We start from the raw sequence: 25917 nt of genomic DNA, 5'->3' as shown, positions 1-25917 counted from the left end.
ATTAAGGTTATAAAACCAAGCACTCAAAAGATAGGAAATTCCAGAATATAAGTTTTCCTGTGCACAATACAATCTTTAATTACAAAGATCACCCTATTTTTTTTCCATAAGACCTCTTCTCTGGGGTTGTATAAGAGTTGTGCTGTTAATAAAAAAAAAAAGAAAGGCTTTTTGCTGTAGAAGCATCTTTCTCGATTGTTGAAGAAGTTGGAAGATATGTAGTGAATGAAGAGGGAACTGCAGTAAAAGAAAGGAGGGTTTTGTGGTTAAGGGCAACAACATGCCATCCTGGTGAACTGGATTTGATCTCTTCTTGTGTGATGCTATCATATAAGCCAGAACTATTCACAGAGAGGTCAGTAATTAAGAATTCATTTTCTGGATGCCCCACTTGCAGTCCTGGGGCCTAATTTACAGAAGTGCTGCACATTCACAGCTGCAACTGAAGTAAATGAGAGCTGTGCGTGAGTAAGTGCTTTATAATGTTAAGCACTCTTTAAAAAAATCTGCTCTCAGAATTAGTGGCTATTTTGACCTTCATCTCAGCGCCTCAGTTCCCCATCTGCAGAATGTGAAACATTCTATGCCTTCTCTTCCCAGAGGCGTTCTGAAGATAATTATTTGTAAAATACTCAGACACTATAGTGATGAGCACCACAGAAGAATTCATGAAGAAATAAACTGAAGTAATAAGGCTTAGAGCCACATATTGAACACTGAGGAGAACACAATATTGAGATATAATAATTAAGGGAGCACCAGCCACAGCACTGAATAAGTCAAAGCACCCGTGGAAAAAAAATTTAATCAATTACGATTATACATATGCACAATTAGGCTAAATTCAGGTGTCACAGGCAACCTTACTTCTGGCATTTCCTTATTTTTGAGTGTTTGACTCTGCAAACTTATTAAGGTTCTTTTAATGTAAGTAGTTGTGATTATATATTATACAAAGGAAGAAACCAAAACACATTCTATTTCAGCTCACCCGTTAGCTGACTTATACTATTTCAGTCACATCTGCAATGGGTAGGCGTGAACTGAATATGTCATGTAGAATTAGTTCATTTATGTAAACCTCTTCAGAAATATTGATTTATTTCATGGATGGATTCATACAATTACAAATCAGTAGTTAGGTAGAAGAGGAAAAAATGTGCTCAATGATCTGAGTAAAGAATAAGCACATAATTTCACTATTTTGAGCACTGAAGTTTGCTTATAACAAGAATATATTAAAAATGAAAATATGTTTTAAAAAATACACAAAATGCTCTGTTTCCTTGGCATTTTATTTTGACTCACCTTTCTCCTTTTCCTGTGGCATCAAACCTCAAGCTGGGAGACATGAATAGTTGTTCTTGCCTATTTTTTACAGATCTCCTTTTGGCAATGATTTTTTGATTTTCTCTTATAAAGAAAAAAGTCTAAACAGATATCTGTATACCTGTTCATCATTTTAGCTTGTTGGGAAAGCAAGAATGGAATAAAAATCAATAGCCTCACCAGAGCTACCATTATTATTCATCATTGTAGCGGAGGAAGAAATAAACTGAAAAAAAGCTTTTGTAATTTTGATTAGCAACCAGTACTTCGAAGTGATAGTTATAGAAAAGGAATGTTAAAGTATGAAAAGTGTACTAAAACCCTAGACAAGCTTCTGCAATATCAATAGTTATTTTTTAATTTAATATCCATAAAGTAGCAGTATCATATTGTACTTCAAATTAACCAAAGATTATTTCATGGCAAGTAAATTTGAATACAACTTGAATTCTTTTTTATGAAACTGTGATAAAACACACTCATTTAAATTTTTTTTTAAGAAACCCAATCCTGTAAGATGTTGAACAGAATCATTTCCAGGATGAGGCAAAGTAACAGTTGCATTGCCAATTAATTTTGCTTTTTTTTTTTTTTAAACACCCAAACCTATACAATTTCTATTATTCAGGTCACATTTGCTGTAAAATCAACATTAGGAAAAATGCAAGAATGTTTGCACTGGAGTGACATAGCAGGCATAGAGTCTGAAAGCTTTGCACTAGCTTTCCTATATTGGTCTTCCAACATATCTCATGCCTGCTCTACGGTTCCATGCTCAGACCTCTCCTATAGTGACCCTGCCAACTGTTTCAAATTATGTGGCGTGATATGGATATGTATACACATGGGAATAGATTAAAGCTATAAAACTCAGCCACATCTGGGGTAAAGTACACAGAAGGGGTAGCATATTAAACTATTAAATGCAGTCCCACATAAAATGTCCTTTTAAATAATAAGCCTTGTGAGCATCATTAACTTTTGAATATAAAATTCATACAAAATCTCAGAACAGCGTTCACAGTTCTTGTCTTAACCTATGGAGTCCTTGACAGATTGGGACCTGACTCATTCAAAGGCTGCCTCACCACCCACAGGCAACATAGCAGGGGGAATATAGATTTACATGATTATGTGCTGGGGCAGAGAATTCTCAGTAGCATGACCCTAGCTATGCAACTCCTGGTAAGAAAAGGCTTGGAGTCTGAGATTGACTATTACCAGGTTCAGATATAAGGCAGACCTTTATAAGAGAATCTTTCCCCAGGAATAGTGCCCATGAACATTAAAGTGAGTACTTTGTTCTCTCTGAATTGAGAGAATTGTGTGAATTGAGAAGCAACATTTTTTGTTATGCTTGGTGCTCTGCTCATAACACAAAGCTGATGCTTTTTCTTAAATACATGCAGTACTTGGACACTAAGATAACAACTGAGAATGTACTTACGATCAACAAATGAAGTGAACAACATTCTGAATCTGCTGAGTCTGCTACCCTCATCTGCCCACATCCGTATAACTCCTGTTCCAGTCCGCAGCATCACATCATTTGCTACTGTGCTGCAAAACTTTGCCTTCAGGTTTTCAATGGAACTGCTTCCATCATACACAGCTACAAAGTTTCTCTTGCATTCATTTGAGTGCTCCATTTGGTAGTCCAGGAATCTCAAATAAATCTATTTAAAACAAACCCCCACAACCTTTAAGAAAATTAAAGCAGAAATCTTAGCAATAAAGACTGCAGAATTTTTCTTAGTCTCCTAGTGGACCCTGATTACAGTATTCTGTCCTCCTTATAGAATCATGGAACTCCCAGTTTACAAACTCTTGTTGGATGCTTACAATTACATAACCCATGAATCCCTCACAAAATGGCATGTCATTATGGAATATTATTTGTGATTATTTTTATCCTAAGTATCATTAAATGACGGTAAATTTTAATTGGAATGTTCTTGTTTTACCTCTCTAAGCTTACAGGAAAAGCCAAGCTAATAATACAAAATGGTACAGGCTATAGAATGCATGCAAGGACTATACATGAAGAATGCAAGGATTTATCAGAATTTTGGGAAAGGCCTTTTCCTGTAGTGGGTTTCTGAACTTCAGAATGACAGATTTAAAGAACAAAGCAAAACAGAGAAATCTAGTTGAAGAGGCCCTAAAGTAAAAAGTAAGGAAGCAAAAGTCCTTACTCTCAGCATGGAGGCTATTTAATGAATCATAGCAGAGTCACTGAAGGCACAAACAACCCAACTAAAGCAGGAACACAAAACAAAAACAAAAACAAAACAAACTAGGGTTAAAGGGCAAGATTCAAGAGGCCATGTGAGCCAAATTGGTATCCCTCAGAGGCTTGGAAATCCAACTCAAAGACAAGTGTGAAGCCCATATATTACAGCAGACCATACACAACCATGAATTTAGGAAGACTAAGGTGCCATTTGAAGTGCAAATAGACAAATATAAAGCTATTTGCTTTTTGATGCAAGGGAACAACTGAGAGACTTGGGTTAACCTCTATTTGATGGGGGAGAAGGGGTTAGAAATAAGCTTCTCATATGGGCAAGCTATTCCAGAACAGCCCACTCCAGGTTGCCAGCTTTCTCCAAGTCTTCTACTGTGACAGACAGTTTACTGGACTCAGATCCATGCTTTGATCTGGTAAAACAATCTTACTTTTCCTAAAATGAGTTTGACATGATTAAGTAAAGAAAAAAAACTCAGTGGTTTCCGTTTTCATATAAATGTATTACATTTTTATGTTAGAATGACAATACTGTGGGGGAGGGATTCTCAAATATACTTAAGTGAGAGTCAGTACAATTTGTGCTCCTTACATATGATTTATATGGTTTATGGATGATGTTTTCAAAAGCACTAAACTGAAGAGCCTATCTCAGAGACATAGTAAGCAGCAAGCCAGGGTATGACTGTACACAGGCCCACTGACAGGGGGTGGGCAAAGGGGACTGTTGCCAGGACCTGGCAATTCAGCAGCAGTGGCCAGAGCCCCAGACCCTTTAAATCGCTGCTAAAGCATACTGCAGGGCCCTAGACAGCGATGGGGAGGGTGGAGTGGTACTCCAAATGGCACTATGGGTAGGATGCCCCCACCCCACCCTTCTGGGAGCATAGAACCACTTCCACTCCTCTCCCCCCAACCCTCTACCCCAGGCCCTGGCAAGGATGCTGACTCACCTGAATGTAAAGGACACTAATTTGCCATGCATTAAGTTGATATGTGGACCCTGCCACTGAAAGTTCTATAGTGTCCTTTGATGAACGGAAAAGATGTCTATGTGCACTACAAAATATTTAGTTAATTAATTACAATTAATAGGTAACTGCTTTTGCTGTTGTACGTATCTTGGATTCTGCTATTTCTACTCCAACTTATCTGATGAAGTGGGTTTTACCCACAAAAACTCATGATCCTATATATTTTTGTTAGTCCTGAAGTGCCACAGGATTACTCATTTTTAAAGTTACAGACTAACATAGCTACCCTTCTGAAAATTTTTAGTGTATGTCTACACTTCAGTAAAGCACCAATGGCTGACCTTTGTGAGCGGCCTTGGGTTTGGAGTATGAGGCTATAAAATTGCCATGCAGATTTCAGGCTTGGGTTGGAGCCTGTGCTTTGTGGATCTCTTTTTGTGCTGCAATTTTATAGTTCTATGACCTGAGTCAGCTGACACAGTTGAAGGTGTCTAGTTGAAGGTGTCTTCTTGGAATCTAGACATACCCTTAGTACAGAGCAGCAAGGCCCACAGGCAACTTAATGGATAGCAGGCTAGTACATATTCTCCCTAGTAGTTCCACTACCCCAAGGCATTGTACCTACCAATGTCCTCCACAGTCAAGAGGCTGGAAGTATGTCCCTTACACACCATGTCTGTGTCTACATTGGCACCCTTTTCCGGAAAAGGGATGCTAATGAGACCAGTCGGAATTGCAAATGCCGCGGAGGATTTAAATATCCCCCGTGGCATTTGCATGAACATGGCTGCCGCTTTTTTCCGGCTCAGGGTTTTGCCGGAGAAAAGCACCAGTCTAGACGGGATCTTGCGGAAAATAAGCCCTTTTCCGGAAGATCCCTTATTCCTACTTTAAGGGATCTTCCGGAAAAGGGCTTATTTTCCGCAAGATCCCGTCTAGACTGGCGCTTTTCTCCGGCAAAACCCCAAGCCGGAAAAAAGCGGCAGCCATGTTCATGCAAATGCCGCGGGGGATATTTAAATCCCCCGCGGCATTTGCAATTCCGACTGGTCTCATTAGCATCCCTTTTCCGGAAAAGGGTGCCAATGTAGACACAGCCCATATGTTTGAAAGCTAGGTTGTCATCTGATATTATTTTTCCCCTTCATCTGAGAAAATACTCTAATAGTTTACAGCTGAATCTTTATTCACTTGCTTCAGTCTGCACCAAGTATTGCAGATTGTGGCGTACCATTTACATGAGTGTTTGTTTTCCTGTCTCCATTATTACTGCACCTTAGCTTTTGTTGACTTCATACCTCCCTGAAGTCAAAGAGCTGCAGCTGATCAACATTTATCCTGAAATATACAACTCTCATAACTATTGCTTAATTGTATTTTTACTCCTGGTGTGGATCTATAAGGAAAGGAATACAACATTAATAGTCAATCTAACACTCATATTGCACCCTTGCTGTGTACACAAATCTAGGGCACAATTTTACCAAAAAGTTTCAACTAGTGAAAGATACATCATGTTTTAGGCACTAATGAGAATAATTTTAAGGATTTCTGCAGCCTGCAGATAAGATAATAATATCAGGGACTTCCTCTTTAGAATGCTGATTAATTTTCTGAATCCCTGAAGGCTGTCCAGAATTTCAATGATGCACAAATTTTGTTTAGTCTTCCATCACTCTCAATTTTCAGATTCATTTTTATTACAAAAAAAATCTAATTTGAGAAATTGAAAAAATCTTTCCCCTCCATAAAAGGATAAAACACCCATGGCTGCACTATCTGACTGTTCAATTTTGAACAAAGTCACAGCCCTGTCAAAAATGGAACTCAGGAGACCGATTATAGAGTGTGTGAACTGCAATCATTTAGGAAGATAATCTAATCTCAATAACCACTCAGCTACAGAACTGGCTTCAAGCAACATTTAATAATATTTATTAAACTAATTTAGGCATGGAACACTAAATAGAAAACAAAGAATTTTTTTGTAAAATTATTTTTAGAAGGACTTCTATAACTCATTCTAGAAAAGAGCTCTAAGTCACTCTCTCAAAACATGCAATAAAGTTTTTATTTTGCTATAGTTAGATCTATAGATACCTTACTCTTTGGTGCTGGTTCAGGTACAGATTGGACTTCCCTGGGCCACCACCCTTTCCCTACATTTTTCCCTTACCTCATTCGATTTTATATTGTATTGTATGATAAGCAGACATAGAAAGACATGTGACACAAGCAGCTATTACTTAGCCTATAAGAACTGTAGTTCAAGATGTAGTCAGTGTGGATTCCAGAGTAGGTGTGCTTGAGGATTATTTCAAAGTGCAAATGGAGGATGAGTTGTGAGAGACACACTGCCTACATTATCTCAAAGAACCACAATTATTGTTTGGTAATTAACTGTTCTTTCTTTTTAGAGTATGTGAAAGCCTGGGCCCCCACTGTAGATGACTTAAGCAGTATCCCTTTTCCCCTCAGGGTGAAGTCACTGCTGCATCCCTTGAATAGCAAGTGTTATACTGCTTTCTTGAATTGGGCATCTGACCTGACAACTAAATCCAACGTCTAACATTTCACAACAGCCAGTGGTTTTCACCACATCACTACTTTGCAGATAAGTTTCTGATACAGATACATTTCTGAAGCAGGTGGAGTGAGTGTTGATGTTTGGTGGGTGAGGTACACCAGCTGGATAACAGTGAGATTCAAAATTCAGTGTGAGGCATTTTGATTAGATTACCTTGTCTATAGCCAGTAAGATGGGACAATGGTCTGATTGCTTCGTTACATTGACAAGACTAAACCAAAGTTCTGCACACATCTAGTGTGTGGCTTTTCTCTCAGTGCCGTGTGTGGTTTTGGGGAGAAGACAAATAGATGGGTTGACTTGATTTAAATGAAAATCTAAGACCACTGTGAGAATGAATTTTGAGGATGTCTTAGTAGCATCACTTTGCTCTGAAAAGTGGAGTTGGGTGGTGTCTAACCATAAGCTCACTTACTCTGCAGACTGAAGTCATAACTATAAGCAAGACAATCTTCTGAGTGAAGTGTTGCAAGGTGCATGTTGTGGGCTCAAAGTGACTCTCGTGGACTGATCTAGCAAGTGTAGCATGAGCCAAATGTACCCAGATTTTAAATCTGGAAGAAAAGGGCATACATGGAATATGCCTCTCTGAGATGTGGATTGCGTCTATGCAAAACAGGCATTAGCCTTAATGGAGATCGCTCAGTTGCATGATGGGCAGGGTTTGAAGGAAGTCCACCATGAAGCATGGCAGTTGGCACAATGTACTTTGCCCCACTGCATAGGATTTAAATAAACTTCCATGTTTTGGAAGTGTGAAGATAAGATTTCTTTATAAATTTGGTTGAAGTAATCTTGAGAGAATTGCAACTTGGAGAGTCACTGGGTTCTGTCTCATTGCCATGTTGGCTATGAGAGCGAGGAAGGATCACAGCCACTCTATCCTTTATGCCTCTTATGGGAGGACAAGGAGGCAGAGGGCATGTGCGTGACCCTGACTGCTACTGCTATTCAAAGAATCCAGTCTTGTGTGCATTAGCCACACTCCTCCATGCTGACATATACTTGGAGAAGAATCTAAGAAATAGTTACTTTTTGTTAGTGCCTAAGATAGTAAAATTGTAGTGACACGCTCATACATAGTAATCTATAAAATGGATATATAAGACTCCCACACACTACAAATGTGACCATTTCAGAAAGGAAGTTCAATAGTGGTATATGTCTGAGTTAGCAGGACTGATCCTTTTCTTCCCAAATCCCATGGTGAAGTTCCCACTGACTTTAACTGGAGTGGAATAGGACTCTGTTTCTATATACAGACTCCAGTTCTGTACACACAGGTATAGAGGTTAATATTTAGATATCCAAGTACAGGCAGTCCCCGGGTTACGTACAAGATAGGGACTGTAGGTTTGTTCTTAAGTTGAATCTGTATGTAAGTCGGAACTGGCATCAAGATTCAGCCGCTGCTGAAACTGATCAGTTTCAACAGCGGCTGACTCTGGACACCAGTTCCGACTTACATACAGATTCAACTTAAGAACCCCAGGCGTCCCCAAGTCAGCTGCTGCTGAAACTGATCAGCAGCTGATTCCAGGAAGCGCGGGGCAGAGCAACTCTGCCTCGGGCTTCCTGTAGTCAGCCGCTGGTCAGATTCAGCAGCGGCTAACTTGGGGATGCCTGAGGCAGAGCAGCTCGGGTGCTGCTGGGCTGGTCCAGTAGCGCGGCCACTTCTCGGCGCTACTGGACCAACCCAGCAGCACCCCAGCTGCTCTGCCCCAGGCATCCTGATTCAGCCACTGCTGTAACTGATCAGCAGCGGCTGAATCAGGACTCCTGGGGCAGAGTAGCTGGGGTGCTGCCGGGTTGGTCCAGTAGCGCCAAGGAGCGGTGCTGCGGGACCAACCGGCAGCGCCCCACCTGCTCTACCACAGGCCCCGGGCTTTGCTCCACATCGCCCTGGTCTGCTGGGGGGAGGGGGCACTAGCTGCGTCCCCCCCAGCAGACCAGGGAGACGCGGAGCAAAGCGGCGGAGGACCCAGGCCGGACCCGCGGGCTTCCAGATCAGCTGGAAGTACCGCGGTCTGGCCCGGGTCCTGCGCGGCTTTGCTCAGCGTCTCTTGGTCTGCAGACCAGGGAGACGCTGAGCAAAGCCGCGCAGGACCCGGGGCCGGACCCGCGGCGCTTCCAGCTGATCTGGAAGCGGCCGCGGGTCCGGCCCGGGTCCTGTGCCGCTTTGCTCCCCGTCTCCCTGGTCTGCTGGCTCCCGCAGCAGACCAGGGAGACGGGGAGCAGCTTTTCTCGCCCCGGAGGAGGCGGGCGGCGGGACCAGGCGTCCTGCTGCTCCAGTCCTCCGGGGCGAGAAAATCCCCGTTCGTAACTGCGGATCCGACATAAGTCGGATCCGCGTAACTCGGGGACTGCCTGTAACTGATTTTGCTCACTTATCAGGTGACGGACATCCTAAGATTATTTGTCTGCAGCTAACTACACTCATTAAACTTGAGGTCAAGTTGAAGGCCCTTTAAACATGTGACCCATAAAATTATCAAAGTGGCTGAACATTTTAAATTTCAGGCTATGGAAAAGTAGCTGCATTACTATGGATTTGCAATTAGAAACTTGTTTCTGAAATAAATTTGTCTTAATTTTCTTAAATGCCAATAGCTAAATAAATGAAAGTGAAACATTTTGTAAATAATTACTTATGACCATTCTTTATCACTAATGAGCTGGAAGCCCATTATATATCAAATGATACAAATGAACTTACCTTAGCATTTGGAGTAGCCTTAATGGTCCATATGCAGTCAATTGCTTGTCCAGGTTTTGTTTTCTCTTCTTGTTCTACTTGACTGGACCGTACTATTCCATCAGCTCCTGAAAGCTCAAACTGGCAATCTAGAAAGGACATACAACTTGCTGTCAAATGCAAGATAAGATTGATTACAAATTTAATGTACAAATAAATTGTTATTTTAATACTAGACCTGGGATGGGATTTAAAATACCTCCTAGGTAAGTGAAGTCTGGATCTGCAACAGAAGAAACCACAAGTCATTGGGGCTAGCAACTGAGAGTCACTTCAAGATTTAAAACAATCTAGAGACAATATTTTCTAATGCACCAGAAAATACCATATGCTAGAACATAAATTTAATCAGTGGAAAAAAGATGATCCTCATGTTACCTGATGTTGGAGTCCATGAAAACTGACTGTACCTTGCTAAGATGGCTAAATATTTCTAATATAATAGAGGTGGTGAAAACCACACTAGAATTTCCTTTCAATTTTGTACTTCTACCTAATCTGCACTGATAGATCCCTGTACTGGATAGCACTGAAATCAGAAAAGCTCCACAAGGGCACATGAGTTTACCTGTGCACATCAGACTTCAGGATCAACAGGTATATAAGTAACTCTATATAGCCTAAGTGGGAGAGGTTTACTAGTGCAATCTGATGTTTTGGAATTACTAGTGTACTCAGGTACATTTCAACAAAAGGTAAACAAGCAACAAGGACCAACATTTCACTGGTAGTCACGTACATTGATCTAATTAGAGCCCTGCACGGATATAAAATTGGTATCCTAAATGAGCCGCGGATATCATTGAAAGCAGGGTTTGGCCCAAAACGAGCATGTAGCATTGCATGTACAAGCAATCACATTTTCATGAGGAGTTTAGTTTTTTTTGCACATACACTTACCCCTCAACAGGTGAGCCTTGCAGGTTACATGTACCTTTGCTGCACAGGAAAAAACCTGAATTTTTGTATACCAGTGCTCCAGTACACCAACAATTACACAAATGATGTGAACAAATGCTAATCTGCCTATTATTATTGTGTTGTGTTTGCCCATGCAATGGCTGCATGTCCATAGTGGACCAAATCTTGGCCCCACTGGACTCAAGCTGCAGGATTTGGATCTTTGTGTAACCCTTTATCTATAAAAAGGGATTTACAGTTTATAAAAAAAAGCATAAATCCTGAGCTGACAAATATTCAAGATGGTTCAGAAAACTCCATCCTTAGCCTGCTTTCATTTAGGTACACAGTCCGGCATCTATGTTCACTATGTTGAAATCTCTGTAAGTCAGAATTTCAACCGCCTTTCTGAATTCACTCTCCTGTGTGAACCTAACTCAAGCATTTAGTGTCATTTAAGTATTTTGTGAGCCTCAATTTCTTTTTCTGTTTTTTTGTTCATTGGCACTGGTACTTAATATATGTTAAACATCTTGTGAGAATGGAAAAGAAACAAAATGTAACTGTTCTTTCACAGCCATTACAGTCAACCACAAAAAATAAATATCTGTATTATAAATCTGCCACACAAGCACGAGCCTTTCTAGCATTAAGCTAACTTGGTTATGAAAATGACATATTGGTTAAATTGCTCTGAAAATTAGCTTGGCACACATATCAGTACAACCCCTACAGGAACATTTTAGCACATCCCACACAGTTCCCAAAGGGTTAGTGACCCATGCTAATCCAAACAATTTGAGAGACTAAATCCATAGCAGAGTGCAAACATTTCTGTTGAATACTTGCACTAATATATAATAATATTGTCCTATGATTCTGGAGGTGGAGGCATGTCTTAGAAAGAGCAGGAACATAAAACAGTTACACTTGTGTATACAACATTTGCAGTAATAGGTGACATTTATAGATTGCTTTTTGTCCCAAAGGATCCTAAAATGCTTATAACTGTATTTGTACATTATCTAAAATACAGCCAGCTGGAGTATAGCATTCTGCACAAGGACATCAGGTCAAATCCTCTCACCAAAAGTGCCATAGGAGCTTTAGTATCCTCACAGAGCAGACCTAAGCTCATTAAAAGCAAACAAAACAAACTCCCTGAGGTTGCAACCAAAATATTCCTCCTCTAACCCTAATAACCTGCTTAGTGTTTAATGTGCCTCAGCAGAATGAAGAGCTGAATCAACACTCTCAGGATTTGAATTCATGGTTCCAGAGAATCTAGGTATTTCAAAAGCTGATGCTTAGCCCAGTTAAGCCATTTCCTCCAACTTTCCATGCCTGAGATTATACTCCAATTGATACATTTAGAACCAGATTCTGTCTCTAGTGAGAGGCACACAGCTCAGGATCAAAGAGGGTGCAGGGAAGATGCACTGTCACAAGGAGATGGCAGAATCCATATTCTTGAGCTCGAATGCAAGCTGCACGCTGCAGTAATCCTGTCACTTAATAGGGAAGGGGAGGGGACTATGGCCCACTTCACATAGATTGAGATACTGGTCTGATACCTGCACTTAGGGAATACAAACTACACATTAAAGATGTGGCAAGTAGGAGCATGCATCTCCTAGCACCTTCAGAAACATTGTCTCATCATGGCAGCTGCCTTATCAACATAGTCCTAGCTTTTGATTAATATGATGGATATTGAAGACTGTAGCACAATTTAAATGCAAACACTTGCTACTCTTTTAAGCCATATTAAATTTTTTTATCGTTTTCGGTTTCTTAAACCATGTTTGAGAAGCTATTTTCAAGACTGAGTTAGCTTAAAGCTAGTGACCATGTATAGAATCCTGCGTGTATACAAAATGTGTCTGCATCCCTATTGTACCTGCAAAAATGAGCAGCCAATATCTGCACTGATCTCCACGGATTTGGATACGAAGTGGATATCTGAACATTCGCAGGGCTCCAAATGTGTGGTAATTAAAACTCTTACCGTTTTTAGAATTGTTAGTATAGGCTGTATACAAAGGCTGTGAATCAGCAACTATGCTCTTTTGTTTCCACTTCTTTAACACGATTTACAATTGGTAGTGTAGATAGGGCAAGGAACTAATGCCTTCCTCGGCATGTTGTCCTCTTTAGGAAAAAAAACATATTTACACTATTTTACAAATGTTCTTTTTACTTCACAGATTTAAAAGGCCCTAGAAAAGACCACCAATTCACCAACTCAGGCACCTTCTGAATGTGGAATTTTGATCAAATATTAAGAACTCCTTAGTTCTTAATGAAACATATGAAAATGTGTCAGTCTTTATTATGAAGCTCTGAAATTACCAATAGTGATAGATGGTTACTAATTTTAATTGTGTTTAAATACACTCTGTAACCAGTTTTCAGTAGTTAGTAGGCCAGTCAATTCAGTATTTCTTAAAAACAAAACAAAACCCCACACGAAACAGGTTTAGTCTACATCACAATCTAAAGCAGCGTTTCTTAAACTGTGTTCCCAGGCACACTGGTGTGCCACGAGGCAGTCAGAGGTGTGCTGTGGAGAACAACAGAATTCAAAATGGCTTTCCTTATAGGAGCAGGTGACTTTTTTCCCCTCAATAACTTTTCCCTGACCCATTTCTTTTCTCAATAACTCTCCCCCCCCCCCGCCCCCCAACAAAAAATCCTTGGTATTCCTCATTAAAAAAAATTGTTTCGTGTTCCTCAGTCTTAAAATGTTTAACACTGATCTAAAGGTCCTAAATCTGTCAGGTGCTATGCAACCACTGTGATGTGTTGAGCATCCTTCACCCCCAGAATGGCTATGCGGAGGCTTCTTAGGGCATTCCTTCAGTACTGTTCTAGCCTCTATGCTAAAAATACTGAAATGGTAGCAGACTGGCTGCTAATGTTTTTGACATCACATCATGCTAACATAGATAAAATGGTGGGGTACATTGCCAGCAGGAGGTTTATATTAAGATTCCTACTGCTACAGCTAGAGCTATAGTGGTCATAGAGCAACTGTGGGGAGAATTCTCTAAAATCCTCAGCACTGACCTCTTTACTTGGAAAACTAGGGACTGTAAATTGCCCCTAGTTTGGATTCCCCAGCTTTAGCAGCAGAGGAATCTGTAAAGTTGACAGTGCTAAGATGTTTTTAGCCACCATGTTATCTAACTCTGCTCACAGCTATTCCAATAATCATGAAATACAGCTCCAAATTGCCTGTACAGATGCACCTGATGAGTTCATAGGAGTATAGGGAACTGTGTCCCTCAAAGCATCTCACCAGTACTGAGCCCTAACTGCTGCAAAATGACCATTTAAAGTCTTGAATTTGAACCTTTAGATTAGTTTGAAATTCTGAGCAAACAACAACAACTAGCAATGTAAGCAGCTACTGAATAAATAGCTTTACCTGGTATAAATGAGTATTTTGCTTGAAATCCCTCTCCTTCTAGCTCCTCATCTGAAGTAAACTTTATCCACATAAACCTCCCTGTTGATCTAATTAGTGCAGGACTTTTCAGACCACAGTAGCGATCGATGAGAGGAGAAAAACCAAAAGGCCCATCTCGAACTTCAAGATGATCAAATCGACATTCAAATGAGGGTTCTATGTAATAAGGTTCATCAAAGGTCAACTCAATTCTTTGGCGTGGAGCAGCTACAACACAATAAAATTTTCAGCATAGTATTAATCAATAAATAGGATGTGTAAAACACAGTGAAATGAGATCCACATGGTGCAACCTGGGATCGTAGCCTGGACTGTCTCTCTCAATGCTTTGCTAGTGACAAGCAGCAAACCTCTCCTGGAGCTGTTATTACTCAGCACAACAACATGTGGAACCTCACATAGAGCTAGATTGCATGAATGCTCCCCAAGCCACTCACGAATCATACAGAGGAAGTGAGCAACCAAATCCCTCCGGCTCCCAGCCTTGTTCCTCAAGAATATGCCATTTTGCACTGCTAAAGAAAAGCAGAGCAATTTTATTAACTGGTTCACCACTTCAGATATACACCAGTCTTTGTAAACCTGAGCAGATTTATCAAACACTTCAAGGAACTTCATTGATAAGGTTAAATTCTATCTTTTGTAGTCCACAAGCCAGTTTTACTGTTTAAGTGATTGTAAATGATAGGCACAAAAATCAGAGTGGTTACCAAAAGCAAAGAAAATATAAGCACGCAGTCTAAAGGCTCAACCCTATTAGACTGGGCAACATTTAGACTAAGCAGCTTTTTCTCTTTCCACTGGATGGTGTAATTCATTGTACAGTTTGGACCTTCCTAGTCTGGCTCCCTCAGGACCTGACCAGTCCTGAAAGAGGGGATTTGCCAAACCAGGAGAGGTCTCTTCCCTCATGACCCATGCTGCCCCTGGGCTTGGGATCCAGCCTGGTCCAACTGCTACCAGTCTACAGTCCCAGCCCCTGACTCCTGATATGTGCCCAGACAGGACTGCCTGGGCGGGAGCTCCCTGGCTGCTACAACCGGGGCCAGAGTCAGAGCTCACTGCCTGCCGCTGGAGCTGCACAGCTGGGGCTGAAACTCCCTAGCAGTCACTGGAGGGAGCTTGCTGGCCACTGCTGGAGCACCATGGCTGGAACTGGAGCTCCACAGCCACTGCCAGTTCCACTAACGCCAGGCTGGAGCTCCACGTTTCCTAGGACTCTACTATGCTACCCGCTCCTCCTGACATAGGGCTCTGGGAAGAGTCACTGCCCCCCACATTGCTTCCTATGCAAGTCCTCCCTGTTCCTGGGCTCTGTGGTCCAGGAACATTCGTGGTCCTATCAGACTACAGATGTTGCTGTACCAGAGAGTCCTGGTTTAGGGGGTACAACATGTGCACAGGTTTCACCCTTGAAGCTTAGTCCAGTCTCCCCTGTTGGAGTCTTCAGTTTTTCCTCTGAATTCTTGTTGGCTGCAGTGTAGGTAGGCAGGTCAGGAGGTAGAGGAGAAAGCAAAACATGGCACTATTGTGTTATGTTTTATACCTTAGGTCCACATGCTTGGAGAACATAAGTCCAGGCATGTCTGTCAGGCATTGCAGAGGCCTCAGTGTGGAGCAGGGTGTCTCCTGTGAGTGAGTAATTGAAGTGTAACTCCTCTGCTGGACAATGGCTGGTGACGTCTGTTGAGCACCGACCCAGGTATTGGTTACCTCCCTTATCACTGTCTCTGGAGTGCTAGGATCTGAGCATATTCCTAACCTACAGCATACTTTGTGACAATGATACACAGATTTCCTAACTTCATATTTCATATGCATAATGATATACATATTTAGACGCTACAGTAGGTTTCAAGAGATCATAACGTCTCTCATGATACCTTACCCTAAGTTTGCAAAAGAACAGGCTATATGACAGTCAGATGTGTTTCAACCTGCTGATATAGGTGAGGTATGAAGTCAGTACTGAGGTTCTATGTGACACAGAAGTGGATGAACATGGGGATATATGCTACATTTTTGAAGTATTGAAGATGGCAGAGTCCCTTTTGAAATGCATTTATTACTGTAGATGATACAACAGTGGCAAGAAAAGCTGAAAACCTCTCCTTTAACACTTATTATTTCTGTACTTTCAAGTATTTGGGTGGGACCAAATACATCTCTAGCTGTCACTAAAAAACCTCTCACTCTCAGAGGTCTTGGGGGAAGGTCAATTCTCGCCTACAGACAACCCCCTAACCTCAAACAAATTCTTTCCAGTAACCACAAAACATACCTCCATAATAATCATCCAGGAACTCACCCCTGCAATACGCCCCATTGCAACTTTGCCCACACACCTACACTTGCAATTTCATCACTGGACTCAACCACATCACCCACCAAATCAGAGGTTCATTTAACTGTATATCCACTAATTTGATCTGTGTCATCAAATGCCAGCAATGCCCACTGCAACGTATACAGGCAGTCCCCGGGTTACGTGGATCCGACTTATGTCGGATCCATACTTACGAACGGGGCTTTTCTCGCCCCGGAGGATGCGGGCGGCGGGACCGCCCAGACACGCCGCGGTCCCACCGCCCGCGTCCTCCAAGGTGAGAAAAGCTGCTCCACATCTCCCTGGTCTGCTGCGGGGGAGGGAAGAGGGGGGAGAGGCCAGCAGACCAGGGAGACGCGGAGCAAAGCCGCAGAGGACCCGGGCGGCGGGACCGCCCAGACGCGCTGCAGTCCCACCGCCCGCGTCCTCCGTATCTCCCTGGTCTGCTGGGGGCCCCCAGGCGGTGGGAGACGTGGAGCAAAGCCACGGCCCCCAGGCGGTGGGAGTCGCGGAGCAAAGCCACGGAGGACACGGGCGGTGGGACCGCGGCGCGTCTCGGTCCCACCGCCCGTGTCTCCCTGGTCTGCTGGGGGAGGGGGGCGCAGCTAGTGCCCCACCCAGCAGACCAGGCTTTTCTCGCGGACGCCTGGGGCAGAGCAGCTGGGGCGCTGCCGGTTGGTCCCGCAGCGCCACTCCTCGGTGGTACTGGACCAACCCGGCAGCACCCCAGCTGCTCTGCCCCAGGTGTCCCCAAGTCAGCCGCTGCTGAAACTGACCAGTGGCTGACTACAGGAAGCCCGAGGCAGAGTTGCTCTGCCCTGGGCTTCCTGGAATCAGCCGCTGATCAGTTTCAGCAGCAGCTGACTTGGGGACGCCTGGGGTAGAGCAGCTGGGGTGCTGCCGGGTGGTCCCCGCAGCGCCCGGCGCTGCGGGGACCTACCCGACAGTGCCCCAGCTGCTCTGTCCCAGGCGTCCAGATTCAGCTGCTGTTGAAACTGATCAGCAGCTGGTCAGTTTCAGCAGAAGCTGAATCTGGACGCCAGTTCCGACTTACATACACATTCAGCTTAAGAACAAACCTACAGTCCCTATCTTGTACGTAACTCGGGGACTGCCTGTATTGGCCAAACTGGACAGTCTCTACAGGAAAGAATTAATGGACACAAATCAGATATCTGAAAAGGTAACACACAGAAACCTGCTGGAGAACACTTTAGCCTGCCCAGGCACTCATTAATGGATCTCCAAGTCACCGTTTTGTTTCAGGCCAATTCCACAAGCCAAATACACAGAGAAGGATTGGAACTTAACTTTAATTTTTTAATTCAAGTTTAATTCTTATGCAAACGGTATGAACAGAGATATTGGCTGGCTCGCACACTACCTTCCACATCCTAATGACTTAACCAATCAATCAACCAATGAATATGCTAATTGTTCTTATCAGCCTCTTGTAACTATTTGAACGGTCTACTCACTGTCTCTCTTTTTTCTTCCCCCCCTTCTTTTTTCTCTTTTTTCTGTCCTTTTCCCCCTCGCTCTTTCCCTTATTTATTCTTGGATCTGGACTGCTAATACTCCTGTCATCTGAAGAAGTGGGTTGTGCCCACGAAAGCGCATGCTATCATTTACATTTTGTTCTATTTGTTGTTTAAGTTTTTCCTATCACTAAATAAACATGAATTAACAAAATAAAACCCTTCAGCGTTCCAGAAATGTATAGTAACTGTTTTGCAGCCCAATTGCGTCCCCTTCTTACTCAGCTCAATATCTGCAGAAGTTAATCAATATATTATCAATTTTGCCCAAGTCATATTGCTTAATATAACAGAATAGTACAACAGTTCTACTTCTACACTTTCAACAGTAACAATACAATACACCAACGAAGGAAGAGGATGTTAGTACCTTCTAAAATGTAGATACACTCTTGGTTTGGTGGGTACAAGCTAGGATAGTTTGGTGAAGCAAAATGACCTCCATTGCTTGTCCGAACCCAGTTGTCACACTGGGTAGATGGTATATGGTTCACTCCAATATTCTGCCCACCTTTAAAAAGAAAAAAAACCCACATGTACTATAAACGTCAAATAAAATTTAACAATAAAAACCACCTACTTGAACAGTATACCCTAGAGCAGTAGTTCCAACCTTCTATACTGGGGACTTACAAACCCATTCACCTTTTGTTGGACCAGTAACATTTTATTTGCATATTTATTATGCAAATAATGAATATAAAATCAACTGGTACTGGTTTGCCAAAATATGGACTCCAGCCCCATCATACACTCCAAACCTGACTCCCACATCCCCCCACATTATGTTATTCAGCCGCCCGCCAGGCGGGCTTGACCACTGGAACAGGCCTCAGCTGCCACATGGCCACAGCAGATCCGAGTCCCCCCACACTCGCCATGCAGCAGGTCTTGGCCCTCTATCAGAGCAGGCTCTGACCTCCCCATCACATGACAGGTCCCAGGCCCCCTGCCAGAGCAGGCCCCCAGTCCCCTTCTGGAGCAAACCCTGCCCCCCCCCCCCCCCCCCCCCCGCCACATGGCTGTGGCAGGCCTGGTTCCCAGATCTAGCTGCAGCACGCTCAGCTGCTAGCCGCCCCTCTCACTCTGCTGCTGCCTGGGAAAGTGGGTGGGAAGGGAATTCCCTTACGGGGAATCCCAGCAATTGGGCTAATTAAAAGCTGGGGGTGTGGTCTGGCAATGTGCCAAAGCCCAGCAGGCAGGGGTTTGCAGCCTGCTGCCAGTCCACAGACTGGTGGTTGGGAACCGCTGCCTTCGGGTGTGGCACTAACTCAAAAGGAAGAGATAGCTTGCACGGATCTTCTTATACTAGCCAGCTGCCCCTATTTATGGGGATTTTATTTCTGTAAAAAGCACATTATAATTTATAGGAATGACACATCTGGACCACTATTTTGGAATATCAAACCTGAATAGTTACTACTGACGCGTGGTAGGGAACTTGGGATGAGAGTTAGAAACTTGAGAACATTCTTTTCTCGTCAGTCACCGTGGCATGCAACACTGTTTTACACCTTTATAATGAACTAAAATGCTACAGAAAAAACATACTCAATGCTATCACCAAATCCTCTCGCACCACTCACTTGAAAATTTGACCCATTGAAGTTAAATGGCAAGGCTTAGCAGGACTGGACCCCTGATTCTTTTTATTCACATTACTGCTGTTGGTCTGATTCACCAATGCACTCGAGCACATGCACTTGAATTAAGCCCTTCTTCTTCGGAATGTGGTTCATTACAACAATTACACTGTTTAAAATAATTACTGGTAAACATGTTAGCATTAATAAAACAAGTAATATTGCATTAGCATCCAGAGGCCCTTGTCAGGAACAGAGATCTATATAGAGCCTGTGGTGTCCAGCCAGTTCTGAAGCAGTAGCCACTATAGTAGCCACTGCTCTCATGAACTAGCCACACTCAAGCAGCCAAATAGCCACATTTGGCTAGTGGCTAGCATGTTGGACAGCATGGGATAGACATATAGAAACTATAATCCTTGCCCAGAGATTAATTGGTTTGATAAATTAAGACATCATACCAGATCACTCCCGGGCACCATCCGTACAAAGGGGCTTCTCCCATTACAGATTTTCCTGCCATCTGTCCACCATTTTAACATGATGGATATTCCTTGGTGGAGTTTAAGATGTGCAGGTTTGCAAAGGGTAGTTCAGGAAAACTGGCTTCTGCTAGATTCTCCCATTCTAATAGTGGAAACAACCATAATGCACTTATGCAACTTTCTCTTATACAATGAAGAACTGGGCCTTTGAGATGGGGCTTCATGGTGAAAGGAATTCCGAGAAGCTTCTAGAGGATCCCCCCCCTCCCAAAATAAACATGCATTTTAGGAGAGTTCTGGATCTCTTGAGTAGGACTATCTGCAAAGAAGAAATTCTGCAAGTGTCAACTGAAGTGAGTGTTCTCTCTACTATGTAGGTTATTCCAACATAAGAGAGAGTCACTGGCTTGTAAAACTATTTATCTATTCCCCACCCCCAAAAAGGGATGGTCTCTTAACATTTTTGGGGAAATCATAGAAAATTAGAACTGGAAGGGACCTCAATACTCACAGCAGGACCAAACACCCTAGATAATCCCTGACAGGTTCCACAACCTCCCTAGGCAATTTATTCCAGTGCTTAACCATGCTGATAGTTAGGAAGTTTTTCCTAATGTCCAACCGAAACCTCCCTTGTGCAATTTAAGCTCATTGCTTCTTGTCAGACAGTAAGAATAATTTTTCTCCCTCCTCCTTATAACATCCTTGTTGATACTTGATAGCTGCTATCATGCCTCCTTTCACTTTTGTCTTTTCCAAACTAAACAAACCCAGTTCTTTGAGTCTTCCCTCAGAGGTCATGTATTCTAGTTCTTTTAATCATTTTTGTTGCTCTTCTCTGGACCGTCTCCATTTCTCCACAGCTTTCCTGAAACATGGTGCACAGAACTGGACACAATACTCCAGTTGAGGCCTAATCAGTACAGAGCAGAGTGGAAGAATAACTTCTTGTGTCTTGCTCATGATACTCCTGTTAATGCATATCAGAATAATGTTTGCTTTTTTTGCAACAGTGTCACATTGTTGACTCATAGCTTGTGGTCCACTACGACAGCTACATCTCTTTCTTCAGTGCTCCTTCTTAGACAGTCACTTCCCATTTTTTATGTGAGAAGCGAATTATTCCTCCTTAAGTGGAGTACTTTGCATTTGTCTTTATTGAATTTTATCCTATTTACCTCAGATCATTTCTCTAATTAGTCCAGATCATTTTTAATTATAAGAGCATCCTCCAAAGTTCTTGCAACCTCTCCCAGCTTGGTATCACCTGCAAACTTTATAAAGGTACTCTTTTGCAGACCTATACAAAATCTGGAAAGGCTTTCTGACATAGGCAGAAAATGTTTTTTTCCTTATCTGTAAAGGCTGAACTGATCAGGATATGAAAAAGATAACTGAAAATAACCAATTTTTTATTTGCATTAAGAGTTGTATTCACTCTCTATATATATAAGAAGACTGAAGTAAATCTTAGTAAATACTACGAGTGTCAGTAAAATACATGAACCAGAAAGAATGTCTGTTTTCCTATATCCATCTGGCTTACTTTTTTAAAATTACAAAACTTTTAAATTTCTTTGAAAGAAAATCTTGTCAGCACTGTACCTTGTGTCTTCTGTGCCACAGCAATCCCTTCCACTACAAGGATTGTTATTAATAGCACTGGTGAGAGAAACAATACAGGTAAGACATCAATAATGGAACCAAAAGTCATTTTCTGCAGTACTTACTCATGCAACATCCAAATGAATCCAAATCACCACAGACAAGATACATATGAAAAGCAAATCAGTGATTTTAATTCTTAGGAAACTCAGTGCTTATGAGAAGTAGTGCTGGATTTACAGTCCTGAAGATTGAAGTCCTCTAGCTACTTAATAGCGTTGCCCCTTTTTGACCCAAAGAAGCAGCTACTCGAAATTCTGCTAGGTAATTATGCTCCAGATAGAAGTAGAAACTGAAGGCATATGGTATTTTCTTTCACAAAATCTTATTTACAAGGATGCAAAATCCTTTATAAAATCCTGCTCCTCAGAATGCAGGGGGAGCCAATAACAAAAGCAGCAGCTTCTTAGCTCACAAACCTTAAGCCTCTGTTGCCGATATCAGACCCATAGCGCTCTATCCAACTCTCCCCAGGTTATTGTGTATACAAGCTACAGCTCGGCTTTCTTGTCTCATTCTGTTTGTCTGTTCTCATTCTGTTTTCTCTAAGACTACGTCTAGACTGCAGGCTTCTTTCGTAAGAAAGCTTTTCCAGAAGAGATCTTCTGAAAAAACTTCTTCCAAAAGAGAGCATCCACACTGCCAAAGCACACTGAAAAAGCAATCTCTTTTTCGATAGATAGCATCTACACCGAATGGACGCTGTCTTGCATTTAAGCTGTCATTATTATGGATGGAGTAGCCACCAGGCCACCTGTGCTTTTTCCTCTTTCCTCTTCTTTCAAAAGAACTCCCTCTTCCCCGTCCACAGATGCCTTTTTCCGAACAAGCTCTTTTGGAAAAAGGTTTCTTCCTCATAGAAAGAGGTTTAACAATGTTGGAAAAACCCCTCTGTTCTTTTGAGTTTTTTCCCCCCAAAGAATACGATTGCAGTGTGGACGTAAGAGACGTTATTTTAGAAAAACAGCCATTTTTCTGAAAACTCTGTAGTATAGATATAGCCTAAGACCTTCCTACACACACACACACACACACACACACACACACACACACACACACACACACACACACACACACACACACACACACACACACACACACACACCCTTAGTAGCTATGGACTAGTTTCTGGGAAGTCGCTAAGGGTATGTCTATACTGCAAAGAAAAGTCTGTAGCACCAATTCACCTCTGCTTTGTTGTTTTTAGCTTCACAATCATGTAGATGTTCCCACTCCAACTGGTGCTTGGGCTCCGACACCTTCTGTTGATTTCATAGTCCAGGCGCCAACCGGAGTGGGAACATCTACATTACTATTTAAGTCCTGCAGCTCATGAGCCCACCTCAGTTGACCAAGGCCCAAGAGTCAGTGTTCCAGGTTTTCTTTGACTTGTTACACACATAGCCTAATAGGCCTGTTTCGGGTATGGCACCCTACCTGTTTTACAATTAAATTAAGTACCCAATTGCTCACTCTCTGGAACAAGGTTTCACTCAACAATAGGGTCAGCTCAGATAGCAATAGCTCAGGCTTCCGATATGGACTTGCCAATGTATTTCATTACTAAGCTTGAGAACCACTTTTAAGAGTGAGAGAGTAGCTTAGGATATGTCTATACTACGCAGCTTTTAGTGACAAGGCTGTGTTGACACAACCCTGTCACTAAAAGTTGGCATGTGTAAATGCTTTATATTGGCACTTTTGCTGACAAAATACTTCCACCCACAACAAGCAGATTTCACTTTGTCAGCAGAAAAGCGATCCTACTGACAAAGCAGCATTAACATGTCCACTTGCTGCAGCAAAATCTTGTTGTTCATTTTGGCTGGGGAGTGCGTTTATGCACCCATGAAGGACAAAAGTTGTATCGAGCAACTGCAAGAGTAGACACAGCCTTAGTTTCTATGTCTATTCAAATCTCACATCTGTGAGGAAACTTCCAATAAAGGTATCAGTTGTGGTGGCAGACTCATGAGTCCTTTAGGAATTGCACAAAAGCTATCATGTCTACATCCTGATTATGTTACAGAATTGTACTTTTACAAGTAATTATAGCAACTTGCAGCAGTGACTCAGATACATGTTTACTGACCTAGTTTATATAAATCCATTTAACATGTCCACATACATTTCTCTCTCCAACCACTGCAGTACTATTGTATTTTTGTACCAATACCACAGGTCCTTGAAAAGGTCTTCATGGGAACAGCAATCATCTCTAGACAGGGGCAGATGACCGTTTTGCGGGGCTCGGGCAGCATAACTCTGCGGGGCCCCCCTTTTGCCACAGCGCATGTGCGGGGCTTTTTTAAGCGCGGGGCCCGGGGCGGCCGCCCCGTTCTCCCTGCCCTATATCCGCCCCTATCTCTAGAGAAGTTATTTTTGAAAATGGTAACAGTATACAATTATAAGATAGATATTTTGAAAAGTATCAGCACCACGCAGCATTTCAAACTGTGAAGAGCCCGGGGTTAGCAGGGGACTCCTGTACATTTCAAAGCTGGCACGCCCACGTGGAGCCTGGAGTTAATGGGACTTCCTGCTGGCCCCGAGCTGCACACAGAGTTCTGAATTCCTCCTTTCAAAGGAAGAATGCAGAAGTGCCTATCGACAAATTGATGGAAATTCCATCGACTACTTGACTAGTAAATTACTTGATATTTAACATCCTTATCATCATTATCATCAACCTCAGTAGAATTAACCATGTATCAGTGCTGCTTGAAGAGGTGGCATTACTGTGTCACTGTAATGGGGACTTACATCAGTGGCAGACAAGTTTCAGCTTAGACATGTGCTACAACTAGGTTGACACATCGCAGCTTATGTCAAACTAACTTTGTAGCATGGATCTGGCCTCAGTCCTAACCCTGTGTGGTAGTTCAGTCAGCCAAGGCATAATTTCACAATTGTAGAACAATGAATTGCATTTCCTCTGAAGACTGTCAACTTTCAAAATCATGAGATTCTCCCCACCACCTTCATGTCAGCATACTAGCAGCTGAGTGGGTCACACTGAAACAGCATTTCCTCCTAAACTGAGAGCCTTGTAGAAAGCAGTTATTAGCTTTGAGCTCCTAGACATGATCAAGGTGAGCTTGCATTGGCATGTAAGCTAGGGAGTACTAGACCATATTCACACAGATATCACCTTAATGTTTGCACAGGTGCACTATTTTGGGCATCACTGTATTATGTCCCCCAAAGCCTCATTATAGATTCTGACTTTATTCAGTGTTATATGCATCTCTGTGCTTCACTTATTACTTCACATAAAGCCTTAAAATACAGAAATACCTGCCTTTCCTCACAGACAATAGTTTTCTCCCCTGCTGGGCTGGACCATTATTGTAAGTTACCTTGCGTGTCCCAACTGATTCATGAATCTTTCAAATAAGGGTAACATTCCTACAGGCATCTCTGTCTTCCGTGGATTAATTCAGCTTTCAAATTCCCATGTGTAAGGTGATTCTACATTTTCATTAAGATTAATCTATAACAAATATAATTTTCCAGCAGACGGTATCCCATCTGTTACAGATGATAATAGCTCTACATCACGACCAATCTGCCTTGGACTTGGAAGAGGACTTCTAGAGAAGAGAGTGTAGAGCTCATTACTGATCTCCAGAGCCAAGTTTTTCCATTTGTTAATTATTTTAAAAAATAAATTCTCTCACACACAAAAAAAGCTATATTTTTGACATCTTAGTTTTCAGAGTCTGAGTTGTCTATTTAACAGTATTTACTACCTCTTGTATAAGACAAATTCTATTCAATTTTCTTATTATTTGGGTCTTTTTTTGTAATATATTTTTAAATTGTGAAACTCAAGGACATGTAAAAACTCTACAAAAAGACTAATGATAATTCATATTTTTGTTTCAGAGATATATTGAACTCTAATCTATTACAATATTTTCCCAAAAGAAGCTTGATCGCTGCTATAAAATTATCTTGATTTTGATCTGTTTTTTCCTATGTTGTCTTTAGGAGAAGGAATGCTAAACTGAACTTGGCTTGTGTCTCTGAATCAAGTGCAATTCCATGATTCC

At 42.1% G+C, this 25917-nt stretch overlaps 1 protein-coding gene across 9 annotated transcripts in view; it reads right to left on the bottom strand.

Annotated features, from left to right (window-relative positions):
* NETO2 (neuropilin and tolloid like 2) overlaps positions 1-25917 on the bottom strand; it is a 51420-nt gene that overhangs the window by 11714 nt on the left and 13789 nt on the right. For 5 of the 9 annotated variants that reach the window (XM_075940209.2, XM_075940210.2, XM_075940205.2 and 2 more), the window contains exons 2-7: positions 21803-21859; positions 18500-18640; positions 14224-14472; positions 10072-10116; positions 9855-9982; positions 2777-3005 (exon numbers count right to left, since the gene is read on the bottom strand). In XM_075940209.2, coding sequence (XP_075796324.2) covers positions 2777-3005; positions 9855-9982; positions 10072-10116; positions 14224-14472; positions 18500-18640; positions 21803-21859 — 849 coding nt within the window. The remainder of the gene's footprint in view (positions 1-2776; positions 3006-9854; positions 9983-10071; positions 10117-14223; positions 14473-18499; positions 18641-21802; positions 21860-25917) is intronic. The other 4 variants (XM_075940206.2, XM_075940208.2, XM_075940212.2 and 1 more) reach the window with 3 other exon arrangements.

The sequence above is a fragment of the Pelodiscus sinensis genome, chromosome 12 (genome assembly GCF_052426305.1).
Source record: "Pelodiscus sinensis isolate ZL-2025 chromosome 12, ASM5242630v1, whole genome shotgun sequence".
Taxonomy (NCBI): domain Eukaryota; kingdom Metazoa; phylum Chordata; order Testudines; family Trionychidae; genus Pelodiscus; species Pelodiscus sinensis.
This window is presented reverse-complemented; position numbering and strand designations above follow the sequence as displayed.